The sequence below is a fragment of the Mytilus edulis genome, chromosome 3, assembly GCF_963676685.1.
Source record: "Mytilus edulis chromosome 3, xbMytEdul2.2, whole genome shotgun sequence".
NCBI classification, from domain to species: domain Eukaryota; kingdom Metazoa; phylum Mollusca; class Bivalvia; order Mytilida; family Mytilidae; genus Mytilus; species Mytilus edulis.
In genome coordinates this window covers 90,475,956-90,499,380 of record NC_092346.1, presented here as the reverse complement: position 1 = coordinate 90,499,380, position 23,425 = coordinate 90,475,956, and the positions used below count along the sequence as shown (strand labels likewise).

Genomic DNA, 23,425 nt, shown 5'->3' with positions numbered 1-23,425 from the left:
TACCACCTGTTTGGACTAGAGATCCTAATGTAACGTAAGTCTTCTAAAAAGATCACCTGAAATATCATCTGTGTTGACTGGAGATTCTTTTATAAAGTAAGTCTTCTGAGAAGATCATGTGAGATATCACCTGTGTTGACAGGAGATTATTTGTAAAATAAGCCATCTAAGAAGATCTTTGTAAGATACCATATATGTTGACAGGAAATCCTAATGTAAATTAGGTCTTCTGCGGAGATCCATGTCAGATACCATATGTGTTGACTGGAGATGATTCTGCAAAGTAAGTCATCTGGAAGATCCATGTTAAATACCATATGTATTGACTGGAGATCCTTTTGTAAAGTAAGACTTCTAAGGAGATCTATTTGAAATACCATCTGTGTTGACTCGTGATCCTAAGGCAAAGTAAGTCTTTTAAAAGAATATCAATGTGAGATACTATCTGTGTTGACTAGAGATCATATTATAAAGTAAGTCTTCTAAGGATATTCTTATGAGATACTGTATGTCATTACCAGTGATCCTAATGTACAGTAAGTCTAGCAAGAAGTTCCATGTGAAATGCTAATGTCTGATTACTGGGGATTCGTATTGGTGAATATGGAAAACAAAATTTATTTTAGTATGAAGCGTTCTTAATCCTAATCAATTCTGTTCAGATAAAATATTGTACTGAATATTACCTAGAACAAAATTAATTTCCTAAATTAATTGTTATTACTGATATAGGCTTTATAGATCATGCATATACACCGGATATTTCCTTGGTCATACCTGATGTTGAGGAAAGGTATTCGAAATCTTTAACAGTTAACATTATATTAACCGAATACCTCTAAATAGACATTAATATATTGATCACGCAAATACAAACACCTAAAATCTATGGTTTAAATGCAGTAGCGTAAAACACTTAGAACGAGTGTAAATTATGCATTAACCTTGAAATGTGTCTGAATTGATTTATCTCAGCAGCACTCAAATTAAGTTTGGCAAACAATATTAGAAAACAAATGTTTATGGCCATTGATAAGTTGGTGGATAGTGGTGTCAGATATTTGTTATGGACCAGAGACAGGGAAACTTGCATGACGGAAACCATCGTTGACCGGTATTCAACAAAAGATAATGCATGACACATTTTTAATTTTACATTTCTAATACATACCTTTAAAAACTATTAAAAAAAATATGGAATGAAATACATATTTTGTGAAATGCAATCTAAAAGTTTATGATACAAATTTTATTTTTAATATATTTAGACCTTCAATGAAGAAAGGTTTTGTGGATGCCAGTGTACAAGTTCTTGGCCTGAATTTTCTACAGGATAAAAATAACACATATGTATATTATACTGTTACTTCTATACTGCCAAAGAAAATAGGAAACCATAAAGTTTGTGTACAAATTGTGAATGCTGCTGGGTAAGTTTTTATTTTCATTTGTTTGATGTGTTACAGCTTTTCATTTTGCCATTTTATAAGGGACTGTCGATTTTGAATTATTCTTGGAGCACGTTTTTTGTTTTTTTTCAAAAAGAAATAGGACAACTTTATAGGGACTAAATGCTGTAATATCATAATGTTTTGTCATGTGGGTTTAATTTACAGATTACTAAAATAACAATAACTAAAAACGTCTGTTGATGTACTGTCAATCTACCCCATTAAAAACGTCACGATTTTAATTACGTTATATATAAAAGGATCAACCATTCGATTGGACTTGATAAACAATTATGTATGTTGGGCACATATACAATATCCGTTTTAATTATGCCATAGACAATTATCTATTTCCATTCTTACAAGGCCATAAGTTCATTAACATTCTGCTGTTTTATTTAAATAAAGATTATGATATCTTAAATGTTAAAAAACAAAAGAAATTCTGCTTTCGCTTTTAAAGTGTGTTGCTTCCCCGAGGGTTTCACCACCTTAGTCTTTGGCTTTCCTTTTCTTCGAAATATGTCTTTACTACCACAGAAAAATATTGCTCAAGCTTTATTAGACAATACTTTAAGGAATGTTTGATCTTTATGATTCTTCAACTTCTTACATTATTTTGCTTTTTTAACTTTATTGATTTGCGCGTCAATGATGAAGACGACAAGTATGGCTGACGTAAAACATTTAAATTTGTTTCTATGATGAATTTGTTTTTTCGGAAATTTAATTCCTATTGCCAATCAACATTTTATATTTGCTTAGGGTATTTTAATGAAATTTACAACTTTATAAGACAAATAAGTTGTTCAGACGACCAAAGAAGTACGGTAATAATTCCTGGTGATGTTTGGTTTATATTGTTTAATATGGTACTGCTTTTTAAAATTGAGAATTGAAATGAGGAAAATGAAAGAGAGATAACAACCCAACCAAAGAGCAGATAACAGCCAAGGGCTATCAATGGGTCTTCAATGCAGCGAGAAAATCCCGCGCTCGTAGGTGGGTCTCAGCTGTTGGTTATCTTTATAAACAAGAAATAAAATATGTTGAAGTTGAATGAGAACCATTATTAATATAGATTTTACTGTTAATTTTAGTTTCATTCAAATCAATTATCAGCTGCATCTTTATGTTTCAGTCAAACAGCTGATGAATTATGTTATTCAATAGAAGTTACAGCTGGTAAGTTCAATTAAAGTTTAATTATTTGAAAAGGTCTATTAAATTCATATGAAATATAGTTATTTGCTTTTGATTCTAATAAAAGAGGGGCTACCTATACCAAAAGGAAAAGAGAAGTCAAATTCGTAAGGACACATTCGAGGAAAAAGGACAGGATTGTTGTTACGACAATTTAAACATATCCAGTGTTGACTGTTTATCAACCATTAAATAATGTTTAACCATCTTGTGATGATGTCTGTAAAAATGTCCAAGTGATGATTCAAATTTCACCTCTTGGGGTTTAATAGCTACCTTGTCAGCAGCAACCCCTACGAAGGAAATCATGATAGGAAAGGCAATCTTTGGAATATCATATGAGAGAAATTAGCTCCATGTGCAAGAATGTTTTTTTTTCATTTTAAAAATAAGAGATTTCAACATCGGAAAGCTGAAGTTATCTTTTTTTTCGTAAGATTTGTTTTTTTTCTAAAACCAATCCTTATTGTAACTGTATTTATTTGAGATTAGGATATGATTATGTAAGGTAAGAAAAGTAAAATATTTTGATAATATTGCAAGAAGAAAGATACTTATAGTATGTATTGTCTAACATATATTTGGCATTTTATGGTATCCACATCTGATTGACGCCGAATCTAAAGTAAGCAATTACACAATTACTTCGAAACATGTCTTTAATTGGTGAAAAATACAACTGGTGTTAATAATGGAGAATGTATGTCTTAAAGCACTCGTTAGACTCAGTAATATTACTTTGCGTCATGGACATCTATGTAATTTTTGTATCAAACATCATGTAGTATTATTCAGTTCTTCATCGTGAGTTGAAGTTCCATATATATATATATAACACATACCTATGATTATTCAGGATTTCCTCATTGTTCTGTAACCGGACACTCATTTCGTTTTTTTGTAAAATAATATCGCTTATGGGAATAGATTTTTTTATATAAAAAATGTTATTAAAATCTTAGGTTGATGCAGCTACAAGAGGCTTTCAAAAATGTACATGAAGTTGTTACATATAAATGCCTTTTTAAATATGTTTGTTATTGAAGGGAATTTGGGTACTGAAGTAAAGCTTAAGTAACTTTTGAAAATACATTTTCAAGTTTAATTGATCATATTTCGTTATGTGTTTAACTTTCAGAACCATCTAAACCAGTTTCTCATGTAAGTTATCTACTCATTAGAAACATGGCCACATGTCGGCTTAATCTTTAACGGAAGCTACACTTTTTTTGTGGATACGCATTTAATCTCTGTTTGATCTGCAATAAAATTATTGTACCCACATAATAATAACTATGAGATTACAATCTTTTTTTATATCATCTTCGACGAAAGTCGCGAGACGGCGAGACATATGTGTTGCTTTTCTAATAGATGTCTAATTTTTCTGCTTAAGACAGTATAAATAGAATAATTTGTGGTAGGTCGATGATTTGTCTTAAAAGTTGCATTACTATCAGAAAATATCAGTTGATCGTTTAATTAAAGGACCTGTTCCCAGGTCTTGGTCCGATGGCTGTCAATTGATAACTCCCTTTCTAATGTTAAGTTTTAAGCGCAATATAGACATTATGATATGTGGTACATTTTTAAATGAAACAATTATCTATCGAAGGTAAAATGTGAATAAAAGCAATCAGTGGCAACCTTACAGCCTTCAACAATGAGAAAAAACAAGTACCGTTTAGTCAACTATAAAAAAACAGCGACCTGAAAATATGAAACAATCCATTTGAAAAAAAATTAACGGTTTAATTCATAAAAAAAAAACATGATCCAACGACAATGACTGATCTGCAGGCTCCTGACATTTAAAAACATATAAAAAAACGTGACGGTGTTAAACATGTTTGTAAGCACTCAGCTTTCTCCTAACTTAAGGCTCACCTCATTTGATAGCTTCAAGGAAATCATCCAACAAAAACAAAGACAGGATCTGGTTGGGTATAAGTATTCCTCATCCCTTCCAGATCTGAGAGTACTCGCAGTATCTGACAACAAGTACAAAGCCAATAACAAAATATATATAAAAAAATTCAGGTTTCTAAGGATAAAATATCAATAAGTACACATCCAACTTCTAATAGATTTAGTATGAAGACATCATTAACGGTCAGAAAAAACATGACCTTGTGCCGTGCCAAAATATTAATATCGACGGATTGCAGAACCGTGAAACAGCACATGTTTAATATTTAGTTTTGTTTAATTTACTGATAACACTATCAATATTCATAATAATAAAAGCAAGAGTATGAAAATAGTTAGATTGGAAGTTCTTGTGAAAGATTCAAGATTTCCTTCTATGTAATTGTATTACTACCAATACATATTAGTTTGACGACTATTAAGAGGCCTTGTTCATTGGTCATAGTCCGGCGGCTGTCAATTGTAAAGATCTTTTCAATATTTTAAGTGTAATGCTCAAGGTAGTTAGATTGTAACTGCTTTTGATAAAATAAAAAAAAAGTGGTATTTTCTATAACTTTGCATTGCTATCAGTACATTTCACGATTTGACTATTCTACTGCGATCCTACGTCCTAGTTTCATCAACTTTAGTTAATTAAGCAATGATGCTATCCATCAGAATGTCCTTTTGTGGACTACCGAGAGACATATTTATGTGACAACATTTTATAAACATGTGTTCCGATACTAAATTGAAAAAGCATCTTGGTTATTAAACTTATTTAAAAATTAGCATTGTTATGAATCTATCGTGTCTTTATAGTTGACCAGGTACCAGGTACAAACGTTCATATGAGGTATTTTTAGTAATTGGTCTTTGTTGCCTACGTACATTTTTAGTTAAGTTTCATATTTTATCTTCTTTACTGAAACTGCTTTTCTTAATAAAACCGAGCTTAAAAAATTAAGATACGGAAGATTCACTATCAAAGTCAATTTTTTTAAACTCGTATTTAATATTTTTGTGATTTTTCTTTTTCTCGTTCTGATAAGCGAAACATGTTTTCACAAAAGCCATCAATTCAGAAAACATAAAAATGATATTAAGCCTTAATCTAATACCAATAAAAAGAAATCGTTTGTATTTAAATAAATCTAAATGCATGCATATGTCTGTAAACTCACACAATCCTCATAGTAATGTTCTAAAATAAATCTTTAGCAACCAGTCAACAGTTGTCATGGACTAATTGAAATGAAAGCATTATTTGTCATTATCATGGAAGTTGTTTTGTTATTTCAGACAAAACCACAGTTCATTGCCCCTACTTTACCAGATGGAAGTAGTATTGAATGTTCAGTTGGAAAAGCTTGCCATACACGTTTATGGACAAAGAGCCAAATATATAATTCAAATTGGTATGTCTTTTTTTATACGGAAAAGTATATATATGATATGAATAAGAACCTTTTTTTGGCAGAGGTTTATATTTGTATTTTTGATGAGAAAGAAATGTTTGTCAAACATTATATCAACAGAGATCATCCCATAAAAAAAAATTCTAAAAAATTACGATCAAGGAACAGTAGATGTTTAACTTCTTTTTTTGAATAAGTAGAAATAACAAATTTAGTAGGAACAATGATGTTGGTTAGATTTCATTCTGTGCACGCATGTTGTCTCTGAAAAAGCATTATTGCCTTCCTCTGAGCACCACTATGTTGTAACGACGGACATTGTATTTGAAATTATTGTGATCATTTTCATTCCAATTTCATTGCCTTATATTGATGGGTCTTGCAACTTCGTACTACAGTGAATACGAAAAAATGAAAACGAAGATCGCAATGAAGTTGAATATTAATTTAACTGTTAAGTGTATTTTTGTGGTATATTCATTTGAAGTGGTTCGGTACTTGTGCATTCGGTCATTGTCTTATTGTGCTATGGTAAGTTTTTTGACGATTTTACCTATAATGTATATTTGTTTTGTTCACACATCGGTGTCAATATAATTGAATGTTATGCCACTGTTATACAAGTGCGAGGTTTTACTAGCTATAATGTCAGGTTTTGTCCAATGCACCAAAATGGTGACGATGTTGAATCATTAGTTTCAAATAGAAAGTTTCGCATAGCTTTCCATGTCCCACGGGAATGTTTGATTAAATTTACTCTATACATAAATTGATTTTCAGAATGTATGTGGTAACGTACTATGAGATTATACGAAGTTTTAGATAAGACAAAAATACATAGTAACCTAAAGAATTCTTTGCAAGGTAATGTCTATTTTCAGCCCAATGATAGAGTCTAATATGAATGCCCAGGATGGAATCTTTGTTTTCCAGTCAGATACAGACCCAAGTCCATGTTCTACTGATGTGTCAATACACACAGAAATAGAAAGAACAATAACTGTTTGTTTTACTTTAAATACTCCTCCTGGAAAATTTGGACTAGTACACGGGTAAGATATTACATGTCTATTTGTTTCAGCTATGTGTACCTTTTTTTATTATAGCTCTTCTTTTTTTTATTTTCAAATATTTATATTTTACCTTTAAAGTTGTTATGACAAAGTAACATGTTGATAAAAGTGGTTACAACACAGCATTGCATTACAGATGGCTTTTTTGCATAAAAATTGAATAACAAATGCCAATATCAAACACTACCCATACATTGCATGACAGTATCATGACAAAATACAGAAGGCTATGAAATGCATGATTTCTTATCAGCAGTTTATATATGCTTACCCTTCCGGAGCACCTGAGATCACCCCTAGTTTTTGGTGGGGTTCGTGTTGTTTATTCTTTAGTTTTCTATGTTGTGTCATGTGTACTATTGTTCTATTTGTCTTTTTTTATTTTTAGCCATGACGTGGTCAGTTTGTTTTAGATTTATGAGTTTGACTGTCCCTTTGGTATCTTTCGTCCCTCTTTTATAACTACATTAAGTTTGCAGTGTCTGCAAGAATCCGTGTATTTTAACAGTATACAAAGTCGAAGGCTCCGCTCGTATCAACTGTAACGCTGATATTATTGTTTTCTATTGTTAAGCATCATGTGATGAAGCTGTCTATTGCGAATTACTTTTAAAAATGCATTTTATTAAGCAGATAACAGTACATAAATTTCACATTTACTTATATTTCGTTGTATCTGATTTAAGGCTATATAGACACATTATTGTGTCTGAATATTGTCTTTTGTATGAAGGTAACTTCTATAATCATGCGTTTTGATTAGTTGCACCCATGACAATTATCAAAAATATGGCCCTTCAAAAAGTGTCTAATATGAACACTTTTTTTTAATCACTACCCTTCGACGACGGTATACTTACAGTATAAGTTTTCTTGGTTTTTTTTAAGTCGTTCTGCAGTCTCGTTGCAGTATACTCTTATTTTTACTTTTATACTTTAATAGCAAGCAATTAACAGTGGGGCAAAAAAGGTCCCAATTTATAATGGACTTATCGATCTGATTAATGTTTATCATAATTGTTCCTTCTGTCTGAACTTTACATTTATAACTTCCGTGCAGTTCATTTATATGTAGTTGATATTTTGACCGGAAAACTTAACCTAATGATTCATTTTATATAAAATATTCTGTTTTTGTTTTGTAGAGGAGAAGGAGAGAAAAGGTGTTACAACATTACAATAACGAAAGAAACATTACATGGTACATATATTTTAGTCGGCAACTTCTTCATCCCTTTGAATAATAGAAATATTATATATTTTTATAGTGGAATGTGTTTCCTTCTTGTTGTTCAAAAATGGCTACATGAGATGATAAAAATACTTTTAGATCAAGAAGATATGTTTCGATCATACATGACAACTAATGAAAATCAAAATTTTTTTTTTATGACAATATTTTAAAGGTCTATAATTATCTAAAAAAAAACATTTTGCTTGTTTTGATTTTTCTCTAGAAATAGAGTCGTATCTTAGTTTTTTTCTTTCTAATGCATACTAGTACTGGTATTTATCTTCCATTTAATATCAAGATTCTTGGATTTGTTTTTGCAAGAGTAAATTTGTAAAATACCAGCAACATATTATTTAATTCAACATATCACTATTGAGTTACTTTTAACAACCTTGGTATTTTGAAAATCAATCAATGTTTTAATGTTTATTGTTTATCAATGTTTATGAGTTTGCAACATCGGTATACTACTGTTGCCTTTATTTACGTCTTCATAAGCATCATAAAAACCTATTTACAAGTAAACGCGTGTTCAAAATGATTACGATTTTAAAATTTTAATACACATGCCTTTGAAAGCAGCTTGAATTTCAAACAAACTTTATTTCTAGAGTGTTTACTATGCTGCTATTTATCTAAATGTTTCTGGTCAAATAGTTATCAAAAGTATCAGGATTATAATTTTATACACCAGACGCGCGTTTCGTCTACATAAGACTCATCAGTGACGCTCAGATCCAAAAGGTTAAAAAGCCAAATAAATACAAAGTTGAAGAGCATTGAGGATCCAAATATTCTTAAAGTTGTGCCAAATATGGCGAAGGTAATCAACTCCTGGGGTAAGAAAATCCTTAGTTTTTCGAAATTTTCAACGTTTTGTAAACAGAAAATTTATAAAAATGACCATATAATTGATATTCATGTCAACACCGAAGTGCTGACTACTGGGCTTGGTGATACCCTCGGGGACGAAACGTCCACCAGCAGTGGTATCGACCCAGTGGTGTAAATAGTTATCAAAAGTAAAAGGGACATTGGAATTTGGAGTTAAAGTAAACTTTCGTGTTGAAGGCCGTACTTTAACCTATAATGGTTTACTTTTTAAATTGTTATTTGGATGGAGAGTTGTCTCACACCACATCTTCCTATATCTATATGTACTTTCTAATAGTATTGATCGTATGGAACTAATATTAAATCAACGAAACACGGTTGGTTTACTGGTCGTATTTATAAGAACATTTGTAGGACATTGAAAGCCTTCAGGTCAATTTTCCAATCTATTAATATATCCCAGGTCGAATACATTAATTCCTATATGTCTCTATACTATATTTGTACATATAACCTAGGTTAACGTGAATTTAAAATGTATCTTTCAATTTGGCATTTACATTAACTAGTCTAAGATAGATTTTAAAAAAGATAAAACATTTTTACTCACACGGTAACTTGTCAAACTGTAGCATACATAAATAGAAAAAAAATATTTTCCATATTAGTGTTTTACCCAATTGTAAAATTACAAACTTTTTATTCAAATATATTGACTGAATTAAAAAAAAAATGTATGATAATTTAACAAAAACATGTTATTTTTTTTACGCGCACTTAAGCTAGAGGACCCTGCAGCAGACTGATTTGTATGAACCAAGGTTTCTGCAACGGCAAAGACAGTAACGGATTCTGCCAGTGTTCATCTGGATATTCGGGACTTACCTGTCAGCTTGGTAAGTACATTATTTTAGCTTTCCGGTTGGTAGTACATTATTTTACATGTCAGGTTGGTAAGTACACTATTTTTATTCAAATTGATATAAAACCGATGATCATTATGTGATAATGGGGAATGAAGATCTGCCCATTACACCATTTACTTATGTTGTAAATTTGTTACTACAAAAATGTATGCATGTCTTAATCACAAACACTTTTCACAAATATATTCAAATTAATAAAAAAAAAATAAAGCCAGTTCTATCCGATCTGAACGAAATCTTTGTTAGGGTATATGTCTGCTTTAGAGTGAGATTTTTTTAGTTTTCTGTAGTGTTCTAAGTTGAAAATAGTTCTCAATACTTTATATTTTACTTTGTTTAGCTCATGGTAATTCACTCACAGCTCCGCACTCACAGGTAAATGTATAAATTGTATGTCATAATTACTCATTTCTATTTACTATCATAACATCAGCGCTAAAAATGGAGTTTATACCTTCCCGTTGATGCAATATTTCAAAGCTTGATTTTCAAGTCCAATTAATTTGATAGAGGGTTCAAATAAAGCTATTAAACAATGAGTTGCAGGTGATGAAGTTGAAATCGAGCCTCCGAAAACTTTACGCTAGCAATCACGAGTAAAGGTTGAACGTCATTGAATATCTGTTTCTTGACGAAAGATACATGAGATACTTCCTAATTGCTGTAAACAAAATCTTGTTCTCCTTTTCTTCCGAAAACTTATCTTCTGAACAGCACTTTTCACAAAATCACGTGGAACATAAAAAAAATTATAAGCATATCAGTAAAAACTAGACAAAATAGAAAAAAAAATAACAAGTTCCAGTTAGAAAAACTGCAACAAAACTTCTGTTTAAAACTAATTGATTTTGAAATGCCCTTATATAAGAGGTTATCAATTGTACTGAGGATTCATTAATATTCGTTGGATACCAATTTTCGTGTATTCCGTGGATACTGAAGAACCACGAATTTAAATGTTCAACGAATTACAAATTTTCTTAAAGAATGTATGCAAACTTTACAAAAAGCACGAATTTAAAAACCCACGAATATGCAAGTTTTCCCCAAACCACGAAAATTGGTACCCACGAAAATAAATGAATCCACAGTATACATAATCACATGCATTGATAACGAGGGTATTTTATATAAGACTGCACTTGCTTCATACTAACAACTTATTAATTATTTACATGATTAATGGGCTGTTAACTATACGACCTTGCTAGTTGATCAATTTAAGAAGTAATTTAGAGAGAAAATGTGCAAAACATTTTAGCTATTTGTATTGTAAAAGTACAAAGCCTCACATGCCAACATATGTAGTTTATATATAACCGTAGAGAAAACTGAAACTTTACAGAGAAAGTATACACCATTCATATATGAAGCTGCAACCATATGACGATACTAATAGACGAAAAACATTTAACACTTGATATAGTACATTCTATAGATGATAAGCATTTTGTTTTACAAATATCCAATGTTAGGATATAATTTAGTATTAGAATGAAACATTTAAAGTAAGAGAAGACGATTAGATTTTATGATCAGTATGTTTAAGTTGCAGTACGAAATGAACACTTTGAATTGTGTTAAATGAAATTCTACAGCCACTAGTACGATTAAATACAAACCTGATATTATGCTTCATCTGTAAGTAAAAGAAAGTAAAATGTGTGTTCTTTAAATGTATTATTTCAGCCGGGTGCCAGTATTGGAGACCATGTATTACCACAGAAGGTAGTATGTGTTTTGCATGAAGAATGTTCAATTCCATTTACAGTCACATCAAGTTCTCAGTAAGTAAGAGTGACATTTAGAAATCCCCAAAAGGTAAAATCACAAGAAGGAATGATGCAATCATTTAAGGCATGCATGCTGCTTACTTACGATTTCCAAGTAATTAAATCGTGTAGAACTGTTGCGCTATAAAAAGTCTTCTATCTTGAAGCAAACATCACGCAATAAAAAGATATAAGGTTTTCAAGCATCATGCATTTGGGAAGATACTTACGAGTCAGGTATGCAGTTTGGTTTTTTTTATTGCGACGTTCCAAGATTACAATATATGTAGTTTCCAAATAAGTATACAATAAACACCTAATCCATGACGCTATCAATTAATTGAACAACTGGGAAAAACGGCATATTTCTGATTATGTACAGCATTTCCGAAGAAAACGATTAATTATACCCAGTTTGAAAAGTTTGCTTCACCTCTCAATGTATGCCAATATGGAGAATAGAAAATGTTTCAAATATTGATATGATTGGGGTACATACCAATTTCATTTGGGATTATGAAGGGCCACAGACTTGGGATATATAAACATCAAATACAAAAGTCTATGTTGATGATGGAAGGGAAAAACATATTTGCCAATCTTAAAATGAACAATTATTGTTCTGCCCATATTAATCGTTTCAAGGATTGTTAGACACAGTATTTCAACTGCCAAAAACCACTTATTATAAAAATTAAGCAAAACGTTGTGATACCGAGTGCACAGCGACAAAATCATGCATTAAATGAAATACTTCTATGAACATTGTTTTTATAGACAACCTTCAGTAAGATATGGACCTGTTGAAGCAGGCCTGTCATCAAAAGGGACAACAGTAATACAAGATCCCAAAAATCCTGGTACCTTCCTGTGTTATGTGATTGTTGTAGGTACAACAACTGGTGTACACAAAACCTGTGTACAAACAGGCGATACTAGAGAGTAGGTACTTTGACATATTTCAACAGATATAGTCATTTTGTCGAGAGTTTACTAAGTAATAGAGTTTCCAGAAGCTAATTTTCATAAAGGTAGCATGTAAGTAGAATTTGCAGTTGTCTTTTGATCGATATTCAAGGCTCTTCTATACTATAGCGTCATGTTTGCTAAAGCCGTCTGACGTTTTGGTACGAATGTAAACTTTGTGATTTTTTTCTTCCTTCAACATAACAAATTTAAAACAATCGCGAGCAAATATTATAAGCAATTCAGGTTCAAGAAAAATGCCAATATAACCGAAACCATTGTATGACTTCAAAAAGGGTTGTTGTTCTTAATTGATGATTTAAGACTCATTAAATCTAATCAGATTATAGCTAGGTAGAAACAGTTTTCAGAAACAACAACGGAAATAGATTTACATGTTTATCTTTTAAAATAATACTATAATCGAAACAATTAGATGTCTCCTTGAGACTTTAACGACGTTTGACTTATTGTGCGTCCATTGCATTATTTTTCAACGATCTTTTCCATATTGATATAGTTTTGTCATTTCAAAAAATTAAAGAATGAAATGTAAAACACCAATGAAAAATGGCCTCCTTAACATGTTTGCTGTTCATAGCTTATAAACATTTCAATTTCATTTCATTTTCCCAGTAAACTGTAGGAAATATAATGTATGTTAATACAAACTGTCAGACATTGGGTTATTTAGATTACGAAAGAGTAAAATCACAAAAGTACTGAACTCCAAGGAAAAATTCAAAACGGAAAGTCCCTAATCAAATGATAAATCACATCAAACGAACGGACAACACTCTAATATTCCTGCTTTGGTACATGCATTTACAAATGTAGAACGATAGATGGTTCATAAAAGATATGAAGATGAATTTGTGTAACAATATCAAATGAAAGTATTAAATTGATTTGCTCCTATTCAGCTTGATGACTGATGATATATTGTTAACTTGTGTAGGCTTAGTTGAACTAAGCCTACACAAGTTCTGTTGGCAGCTTTATACATTCACCATTTTTATACTAATACTGTTCTTCTACTGTTTTCAGGTTAACTAGCGATGAATTCTGTTTTGAGGTTGAAATTAAATCTCCAGGTAAATATAGCAATGTAATGACCTTTGCATCTTTATTTGTCCTACTTCAATGGTTATGTAAAATTCGTTCAACGATGTTCATGTTTTTAACCATGCCAAAAATACTGCAAATGTTTCATAACAAGAGTTGTTATATCAATTATCAGTAATGACCCTTAATCACGTTTTTTTTAATGATTTAAAATAGTTTTAGCTTGAGTGACGCTGACAGTTAAACATGCTCAAGAATTGTTATGTCTCTACCGATCAAATATTATCATTAGCATATTATGGTTACATTATTTTTAGGATCGTAGATTACGGACGGGCAATGCTTTCCTCACGTTTTTAGTTCCGAAGTATGCACACAACATCATCGTATTTTATCTAAACTGTAACAAACTTGGAGCCTAGAATGTTCACTTATGGATACACATAATTTACCTAAATGTAAGGCTATAGAAAAAAATTATTCCCATCGTATGGCCCTTTTGATATTTTATAACATAGTTGGAATTTGAGGCCATAGTTGGCTTACGTGTATGTGAACCTTGTTCTTAGATCAAATTACCCTTATATTATTTAGTTTAAAGTTCTTGTGGTTTTTTGGCTACTTAGCAAAAAATTAAAAATCAACCATAAATAACTTTTAAGATCGATTTCGAGCACTTTATCCCGAATCTAATGACTACATACGAAAAACATATCATAAAAAGATGCAAAGTCTCAAAAGGGACATTCACATTTATAAGTCGAAAATAACTTACTACGCCATGATAAAAAAAAAACTTGCTTCGGACGTATATTCTGAGTCCGCTCCATATGTGCCACCCATATCGTTACTTATGAAAGAACATCCTGGTGACACGTCGTATTCGACAGGTCACAGTATCAGAATAGGCGCCAGGATGTTGTCACGATAATTGGAACATATCTAATGTCATATGTGAATCAGTTATTCTACAATCAACACGTGAATGTGTCCGTAAAATTTATAAAAAAATGATTTCAACTATTTAAGAACATTGGTTCAATAGCTTACTTGTAAGCAGCAACCATTCATCAAGGAAATCTTGATAGGAAATACAAGCCCTGGAATATCGTTTTATGTGCTGATGCCCTATTGCATAGTTATGACAAAGTTTGGACTGAAAAGCTGAAATTATTTCTTTTGTCGTAAAATTTTAATCCAAACATTATACCTCATTGTCAATGTCTTGATGTAAGTCGATATGTGACGCAGACTGTCGTATGTTTTATCCCAAGGTCGAAGAAGCAAACCAAACTTTGAATTATTAAGCTTAAGTGAGAGAACATCGTCAGTTTAGCGGAAAACGGACTTAATTAAGTTAATAAGAAAAGAAAATTAAAAGGTTTGAATTTGTATACCGACTTGTTAAATGTTTGAAAGTGAGGAAACCTGTGTCCCATTGACACATTCTTTTTTCATATAAATTAAGACACTATTGTCTTTTGCAGATTCTTATCAGCATCAAGTGGAAACAAGTCAGGTGTGTTTGGGTGAAATTATCTATTTAGATTTAAATTCTACCTATTGTCAGCTAACTTGAATAATTTAAATACGTCTAGGCTATTCTACATAGACTTCTCTGACATAAAATGTATTAATATGCCTCATGTAAACAATGCGTTCTGAATATAAAGAAAAATAATGCATTTTGATACAAAGATAGTACTTTTTCTTTTATTAACTGGTGTCTATATTCTATCGAAACAAAAAGAAAACCTACAATTTATACAGATTTCGCTTGTTAATTCGCCATTGAGATCAATATTTATTTTGAACAAATTTCAGACAAAACCATGTGAATTCTTATGAACTTTCTAATATATATGTTTTCTTTTATATAAATATTATAGCCCTACTTTATCACGCCAACAATACCACATGACTCTGTAACACAATGTGTACCAGGGAAATCATGTCATGCTTTATTGTTTATGTCTGGTGGATTTTACCCTGTCTGGTAAGTTTTATTTTATCCTACTTCCTTGTTTATGTCTGACAATTTGTGAATCTCAGTAGCTAGTAATTAGTACTCGGGCAAGTTTTTCATTTTTCCTATTTATGTCCTTAAAGTTTTACCCTAAATGATAATGTTTTATATCAGGAGAACTTTTTAATGTTTTCGTGTGTATGTCTATTGGTGTGAATGCTTATTTGTGTCTATCCTTAGTGGTCAGTGCTTAGTAGCATTGACATCTTATCACAGCCTCCCTCAAATTTGTGTGCAATTAATCTTGATATGAAGATATCGTGTACCACTCTACAAAGTCTTCTTTACCTCTAGTTATAGTGTAATATAATATAATTTATGAGAAAAAGATCCTGTCAATTTCAGTCTATGCATGCTATGGTTTGGTTTGTAAGTGTTTTGATCCAAGAAAATCTATATGTTATTCTTTTGTAATCTTTGTGTGGTGATAAGATACTTTTTTTAAAAGTCAAAGTTGTTAATGCCTTATGAATAAAGGCAACATCAGTATACCTCTGTTTGAAATTCATAAATCGATTGATAAAAAAAATCCTGGTTACAAACTAAAACTGAGAGAAACACATCAAATATAAGAGGAGAACAACGACACAACAGAAACACAACACTAAAATGCAACACACTCAGAAACGAACTACAATATAACATGGTCATTTTACTGACTTGGTACGAGACATTTTAAGAACAAATGGTGGGTTGAACCTGGTTTTGCGGTTAGCCAAACCTCCCGCTTTTATGGCAATGTTAAATATAATATTAAAATGACAACATCCTATGACAGGACTACAATATAAATAAATGGGAGAGCATACAGGACAGAGGAACACACAACTAATAGTTATCAAAAGGTACTATTCTCATATAATTTGATACGCCATACGTTTCGTCTACACAATACTCATCAGTGACGCGCATGATAGTGTTTATCATGATTGTTGATCGTTTAAACTGTCGTTGACTTTATTACACCGCTTTTGAATGTATGTTACTTGTAGTTCTAATAATGTTTACACTAAATGTGTGAACAGTAATGAATCATGGAATTAATAAACACATGTGTTTGTCACTTTGTGAAACTTGTAAGTGTCAGAAAATGTATTTCTTTTTCAGTCCCTTTGTAAAACAGACAGAGGGACCATCGAACGATCTTCATATTTTTACATCTGCTGATAATACTAAATTGTTTGGTAATTGCACGACAGATGTTACGTTTACCCCACCTCCAGGATCAACAGGAAAAGACAGATTCTGTTTCAATATATATCTTCCAAAGTATGTATTACTGAACAATTAATAGCTATCTGTGGATAATCGAGAATGAAGATGTTATTTCGATGCAGATTAAAATATTGGTACACTAGTAATACGAAGATGTGTTATGATTGCCAATGTGACATCTCTCATTTACATGATCTGAAAGTGTTGTGTATATAAGAGATATAAAGACACGGCATATTGTTAAGGATAGGTACAATTAATGTTTTAATATTACTAAAAATTTATAAACTATGTTAATGTTTTTAAAAATAAACATTAAGGACCAAACATTTCGAATGAGTATGCCAAATACAGCTAGTAAATTAAATGTAATTGAGTCCTATGCTTCAAAATCTTTTGATTTTCTCGACACATGTTAACACAATATAAGCATTGGTTTTATAATACTAAATTTTGCAATTTCATTTACACCTCACACAATGATGTAATGCTTTAGTGATATGTATGGTATCGTGTTGTCATTGAGTGCCAGAGTATATAGTTTAAGTCTCGAATCTGATTATACATTTTAAAAAAATAATATTTTGAAATGATTGTTTCTATATTTTTAGTATACCAGGAGAAACTCGATGTTTTTATGTGATATACATGGAATATACGCGTAAGTCTGTCAAACTTATTGTATGATCCGGGTTAAACGTGTTTTTTTTTGTTTTAAAAAACAGAAACCCATTTACAGTGTTATTTAGTTTACTTTTGTGTTTTTTCTGTCAAAGAAAAACATCACTAACTATCCACAACAAATAATATTTATTAATGATTTATTTGGCTAAACTTTTATATTCTTTCCTGGATAAATAGTTCATCAAGTTATGAGGTACTTATACTTCTTGGGCTTTCCAGTTTCGTCTGGTGTATGCTTAATGATGAAATTAAAAAAAAAACTCGTAAGACACAACTTATTTATTACTTATTTCCGTTAATAATGAAACTTGTTCTGGTATTAAATTTATTATTTCATTCTGTTTTAGTGTCGTAGTATTCAATTATCACATATGGCTACCTTAGCTAGCTATAACTTCCTTTTGCATTGAGTAACTTTTGACTCTGATTTGCATATTATTATCCGTCTTTGATTTATCTAAATCAACTTAGTGGTCATCCTGTTGGAAACTTGAGAATGCAGTTTATTATGAATTCGCTTTACAATAAATTTTCTAAATAGACAAAGAAAATGTATGTTTTCGAAACAGTGTAATCGTTCAAATGCGTCGAGTTGTGTATCAAGTTAAGGAACATGAGTCCTGTATGTTGCGTTATTCGTTCTGTAACTGTAGAAATAAGTTAATTGGTGCGTTCCGTTGTACTGTCTAGTAAATCTGTTGTTCGTTTTGCTCATTGTAATAAACGTGCGAATGTTTCGTTCTTTTAGCTGTACCAATAATAAACGAACATTTTCCACTTGGTTGCACTGACTACGAAGATATAAATTTTAGCTGCCGCAATTGGAACAATTCTATTGGAATATGTAGAACAACTTACGGTCCTGTTCATACAATAGCCAGACACAGATGTCCAAGATTCTGTTCATTATGTCAAAGTAGTATAGGTAATATGATTTTTATTATGCATGTTTAAGATATTGTTGTATTCAGTTTTTCTACAACTGTATATTCTTTAGGGCTTCATCACGAACGAAGTATTATTTATAAGTTAATTTGCGCTTTCGAAAGAATTTTATGCCCACTGTGAAAATTCACCCCACCTTGTTATATACCTTCAACATAAATTAACAGTGTTTTGTTTGTATCGAGCTGTAAATAAATTAGCAATAACACCAAAAATACTTAACGTTGATAGCGAAAGATAAACGGAGACAAAAACCTATCCGGGTAAGGGTGATCTAAAAAGAATAATATAAAAAAAACACAAATAATGACTAGAAAGAGACGAGATGAAAAGCCTAAGAAGACAGAAAAAAACAATTAAAAAAAAGTTATGGCTTTGGCAACAAGAGTTCCTATCAAGACTGAAGACGCTTTCGGCTGTTCAGGATCAGTAATCACTTTATCATGACTATGTTTTGTTTTTCATGACGAGCGAAAATCCTATCATAAGTTGCATTTGTCAAGAAATTGTTAAAACGACGAATGAAAAATACCATTATGTTAAATTTTTGTAATGTTAACAAAGTTGCATTTAGAACATAAAGAATTTGAAAATTTCGATGAAATAAAATGCACACATCCCAGATTGAAATTTGATGTTTTTAACTTTCACGTGAATAAGATCCGTGTAGACATTTTTCATGTGGATAAACTTCTATCAAGATGTTATTGATAAACCCTGTTAATAAGATTTGTATATTGCGAATATTGATTTTGTTATACATGAATTATGCATATATTATGCTATATAGTTACACTTAGTTTCATCTCCAGTTCATATTCATGTTTACCAATGCACAAAGTCATTTTTTTTTACTAACTTGTTATATTCGCAATATATATTGTATACAATTCTCATTACAGGGTTTAATCCGTGTTTGGCATATCTATTTTTGAAATTTTCGGTCTTCTATGCTTTTCAACTTTAAACTTGTTTTGCTTTCTAACTTTTTTTTATCTGTGAGTCCCTGAGTCGTGCGTAGACGAAACTCGCGTCTCCCGTATCAAATTATAAGACTGAACCTTTGATGACAATACTGACATATTTGAACCATCAGATGTGCGTGCACTGATCGATAGTTAAGTTTTAGATTTTAGTCTAGAAATGAAACAAATAAAATAGCATAGTTTGCATCCTGCACGGTTTTCATTCAATAATAATACATCCTCTATATAGCGAACTAAAATGTTGAAGGATAATGGTGGAAGCAAATTTATGTTATTCTCTGGTCGGTATTGGAATTAATGCTACTGAGAAATATCGTGGCACCGAATTGTGTTGCACTATGCCGGGCGCGCTTGACTACTGGAACAAATAGCTTTCGAAAAAAATCAAGTTTCGGTGGTTGGTTGTGACCTTTCCTCGTCAGTTGTTATCTAGCATCGTAACACATTACATGATATATATAAGGCATGAAGATGAAAAATTAAAAATCAGCTGAATTATCTATTGTAGATGATATATATAACAAACCCTTTCTTTTGAAAAATAAAAGGGTATGTTAATCATAAAGACATTTTTCAACAACGGATGTCTCCTGTTAACAGAGGACCAGGGGTGACGTTATTGTTACTGAAAAGAAAGGAACATTTTGTCATATATTTTTCTATTACAGAGTGTGACTGATTTTTTTTATGTATGGTTCATGAATAACATATGTTTTGTTTTTCAGGGAGAATGCTTTAAAGTATATATTCTAGTAAATCTAAAAACCAAACGTAATTGGACTAAGTGGTCATATGATTTAAATTGAATATGTTATATATATATATATATTTGCAGGAGCCCCTCAATCACAACTTCTTCCAACAATTGCATGTGAGTAAACTGTTATTCCCTAATTATAAAATGGCTACGCGTACCCTCCTTAAAACTAAGAAATAACGTTATACTAAGTTCAAAACTATAACTGTTGCAATTTCTTATTAGTAATCGCTCATGGTAAGTACATAATTATATGTATAAGTCTAGCTACAGCTTTTGGATTTTTTAAATCATTTTCTTTTAGTTATTGAACATTTATTGAACATTTGCATTTATCACAATGACTCGATTTGACAACTTATTTGAGACACATGGTGTGTATTGTTTAAATGCATACCCTTTCCGTTGCAAATACGGAATAAGAATATTCTCAAGCATGTAAATTTCATTGCAATGTTAAAATTAAATTCATAGTGCTTGCTTATTAAGTCTGTAGCGCTTGTGTATGACATTGCTATCACAGTATTGCTCATTTGTATTTTGTCCCTTTAAATGTTTTGAAAGTAACTTTATCTTCCAAACTTACCAGTCGAACTGGAACTTGGCCTTATATTGTGTATGTTAAAACAATATCACGATATGTCCTTATGTGGTGAACCAAATATATTAGTTACATTAAATTAAAGTGGCAAATGTACAACTTTCATTATTATTATCAGAGTTATGCCACCTCCTACAGTATAGAGAAATTAAATTTGATTTTGAATAACGTATTTCGGATTCTCTCTCTATGCCAAAACTGTTGCTTCTGCTAACATTTTTTATTTGAAACCTATAATTGTCTTAAAAGGGTCGAATTAACTAATATTGTCTGAAACAAGTCCGGAACTTTTAGCAAGTCATAAAGTTTAGATTTTTTCTAAATGTAAAGGAAATAATTTTCAAAACTGGTCATTTCGTTTATTAAAGGTCAAATTCATTACACGAAATACAATTATTCAATTTGGTCATTGCTTGGGGACCTGAAAGACAATCTTTCTCGACAGATGTGGTCTAAACAAAAAAATTTCAAGTTAACTGAAAGTTTTAAAGAAGAGCTATAATCAGCTATAACAACCTTTTCTGTGGTATCGTAAATATAAGTCTAAAAAAAGTTTTTAATTTTGTAGTTTGTATATTGAATTATCCCTGTATACTATTGTTATTATAATGAAAGTGTTTTTAGATCTAAGTTTATATTAACTTTACCATTGCTTGGGTATTTTTGGGGTGGTTTTTTTCTTGTTTTATCCCCGGACTTATTAATCTAGCATTTATCTTAAATCATAGAATCAAAAAAAGATTAAAGAACACTTTATTATATTTCATTTAAAGATCTAATTTGTGTTTTAAATAGAAGTTCTATTCGAGTTCAATAACCGTATAAAACTCGGCATAATAAAGAATTATTTTTGTTATCATACGCATTTTTTGTTTAAAAGACTCATCAGTGATACCCGATTTCCAAATTTACAATTCAGATAAAGAAAAAAAAATCCAAAGAATTTGTAACCGAATACATCAGAGATAGAATGATTAAGATCAAAATTGTGTACTTCGTTGACGACAACAGGAAACAGAATGGCGAATAAAGTACCAAAGTTTCAGAGCTTTGTGGATAAAAAAAATCACCAAGGATTCCAAACAGCAAACCCAGAAAAGCACAAATTTGACGAAAAGAAGAAAAACAAATAAATATCAAATATGTACAAACCACGACTTAAAGTTGTTTATTAGTAATTTATTCGTGTCTACTTTCAGCCGGAACTTGTGGTAATATACTTGGTAATGACTGCCTAACGATTAATATAACCAACATATGCAGAAACACATTTGGACAGAAGTACTGTGCAAAACATTGTAACCAATGCACAGAATCTGTTGGTCTTCTGCCAGATCTTGGTTCCTTGTTTGGACGTAAATAACAATTTGAAATAAAGCACATGGATACGCGTAATTCGCAGATGATTTACATGATTTAATTCTAAAACCTTGCAACTTTTATATGAAAGAAATCGTCGGTTGTAGTGTCTTAATTAAACTTTTATGTTTTGTTTTGTATTGGTTCAATAAAGTGTATATGTGTTATTCATGTTATTGTTATGTAATTTTGAAATGTTACATAAAATAAATCAGAGGCATATATCAAAATCAACCGAGGTAAATAATTTGAAGTAATCATATGATACTTCAAATAAATAGTTTTCTTTACTCGATTTTCTGTTTTGTCCTTTCTTTAATATTTTTTCTTGTTTTTAGTCTAATTGAAATAATTTGGGAAAATTTAAATTTTATAATCCACCTCAATTATTCACAACAGCACTTGTGTTATCAGTTTCAAATATATGGAAAAAAAAATCAAACAAGAAATTACCTTATTATAAAGAGACACTAATTCGGAAGTTGTATTGTATTTGTGTAATTTATGTGAATCGACGTAGAATAAAATATTTTTCCACAATCGAGGAAATATCTTTCTCATTTGTAAAATATTAGCTGTAAAGTAATTCATCTATAAGATATTTTATATCTTCACGTCTGGGCATATGTTTTCCATCTTAAACTGTTTAAGATAGAAAACATGCCAAGACGTGAAGATTTCATGGAAACCTTAACATAGACATGTTTTTAGATAATGAACAGAAATGTTTGAAAAAGCAAAAATACCGAACTAAAAGGAAAATTCTAAACATAAGAGCTTTTTAACAAATGGCATAATGGTAAGTTGACCCCTAAATGAGTTATTGCCCTTTATTGTCAATTTTTATCAATTTTTCTTAAGTTTTTGTTATCTATCATTAAAATCTTCTCTTCTGAAACTACTAAGACAAAATTTAATCAAACTTGTTCACAATCATCATTACTGTATCTAGTTTTAAAAATGTGTTGAATGACCCCGCGCTCCACAGATCCAAGATGG

At 31.0% G+C, this 23,425-nt stretch overlaps 1 protein-coding gene across 1 annotated transcript; it reads left to right on the top strand.

The window, feature by feature from the left end:
- The first annotated feature begins 270 nt into the window (after positions 1-270).
- LOC139515491 (uncharacterized) lies at positions 271-22,575 on the top strand. The gene is made up of 20 exons (XM_071305067.1): positions 271-283; positions 733-793; positions 1,269-1,430; positions 2,593-2,636; positions 3,793-3,815; positions 5,868-5,983; positions 6,865-7,035; positions 8,202-8,257; positions 9,907-10,020; positions 10,391-10,425; positions 11,740-11,837; positions 12,600-12,764; positions 13,836-13,882; positions 15,341-15,372; positions 15,743-15,849; positions 16,987-17,148; positions 17,706-17,755; positions 18,527-18,703; positions 20,545-20,580; positions 22,267-22,575. The coding sequence occupies exons 1-20, from the start codon at positions 271-273 to the stop codon at positions 22,428-22,430; spliced, it is 1,833 nt and encodes a 610-aa protein (XP_071161168.1). The 3' UTR covers positions 22,431-22,575.
- Positions 22,576-23,425: the final 850 nt, after the last annotated feature.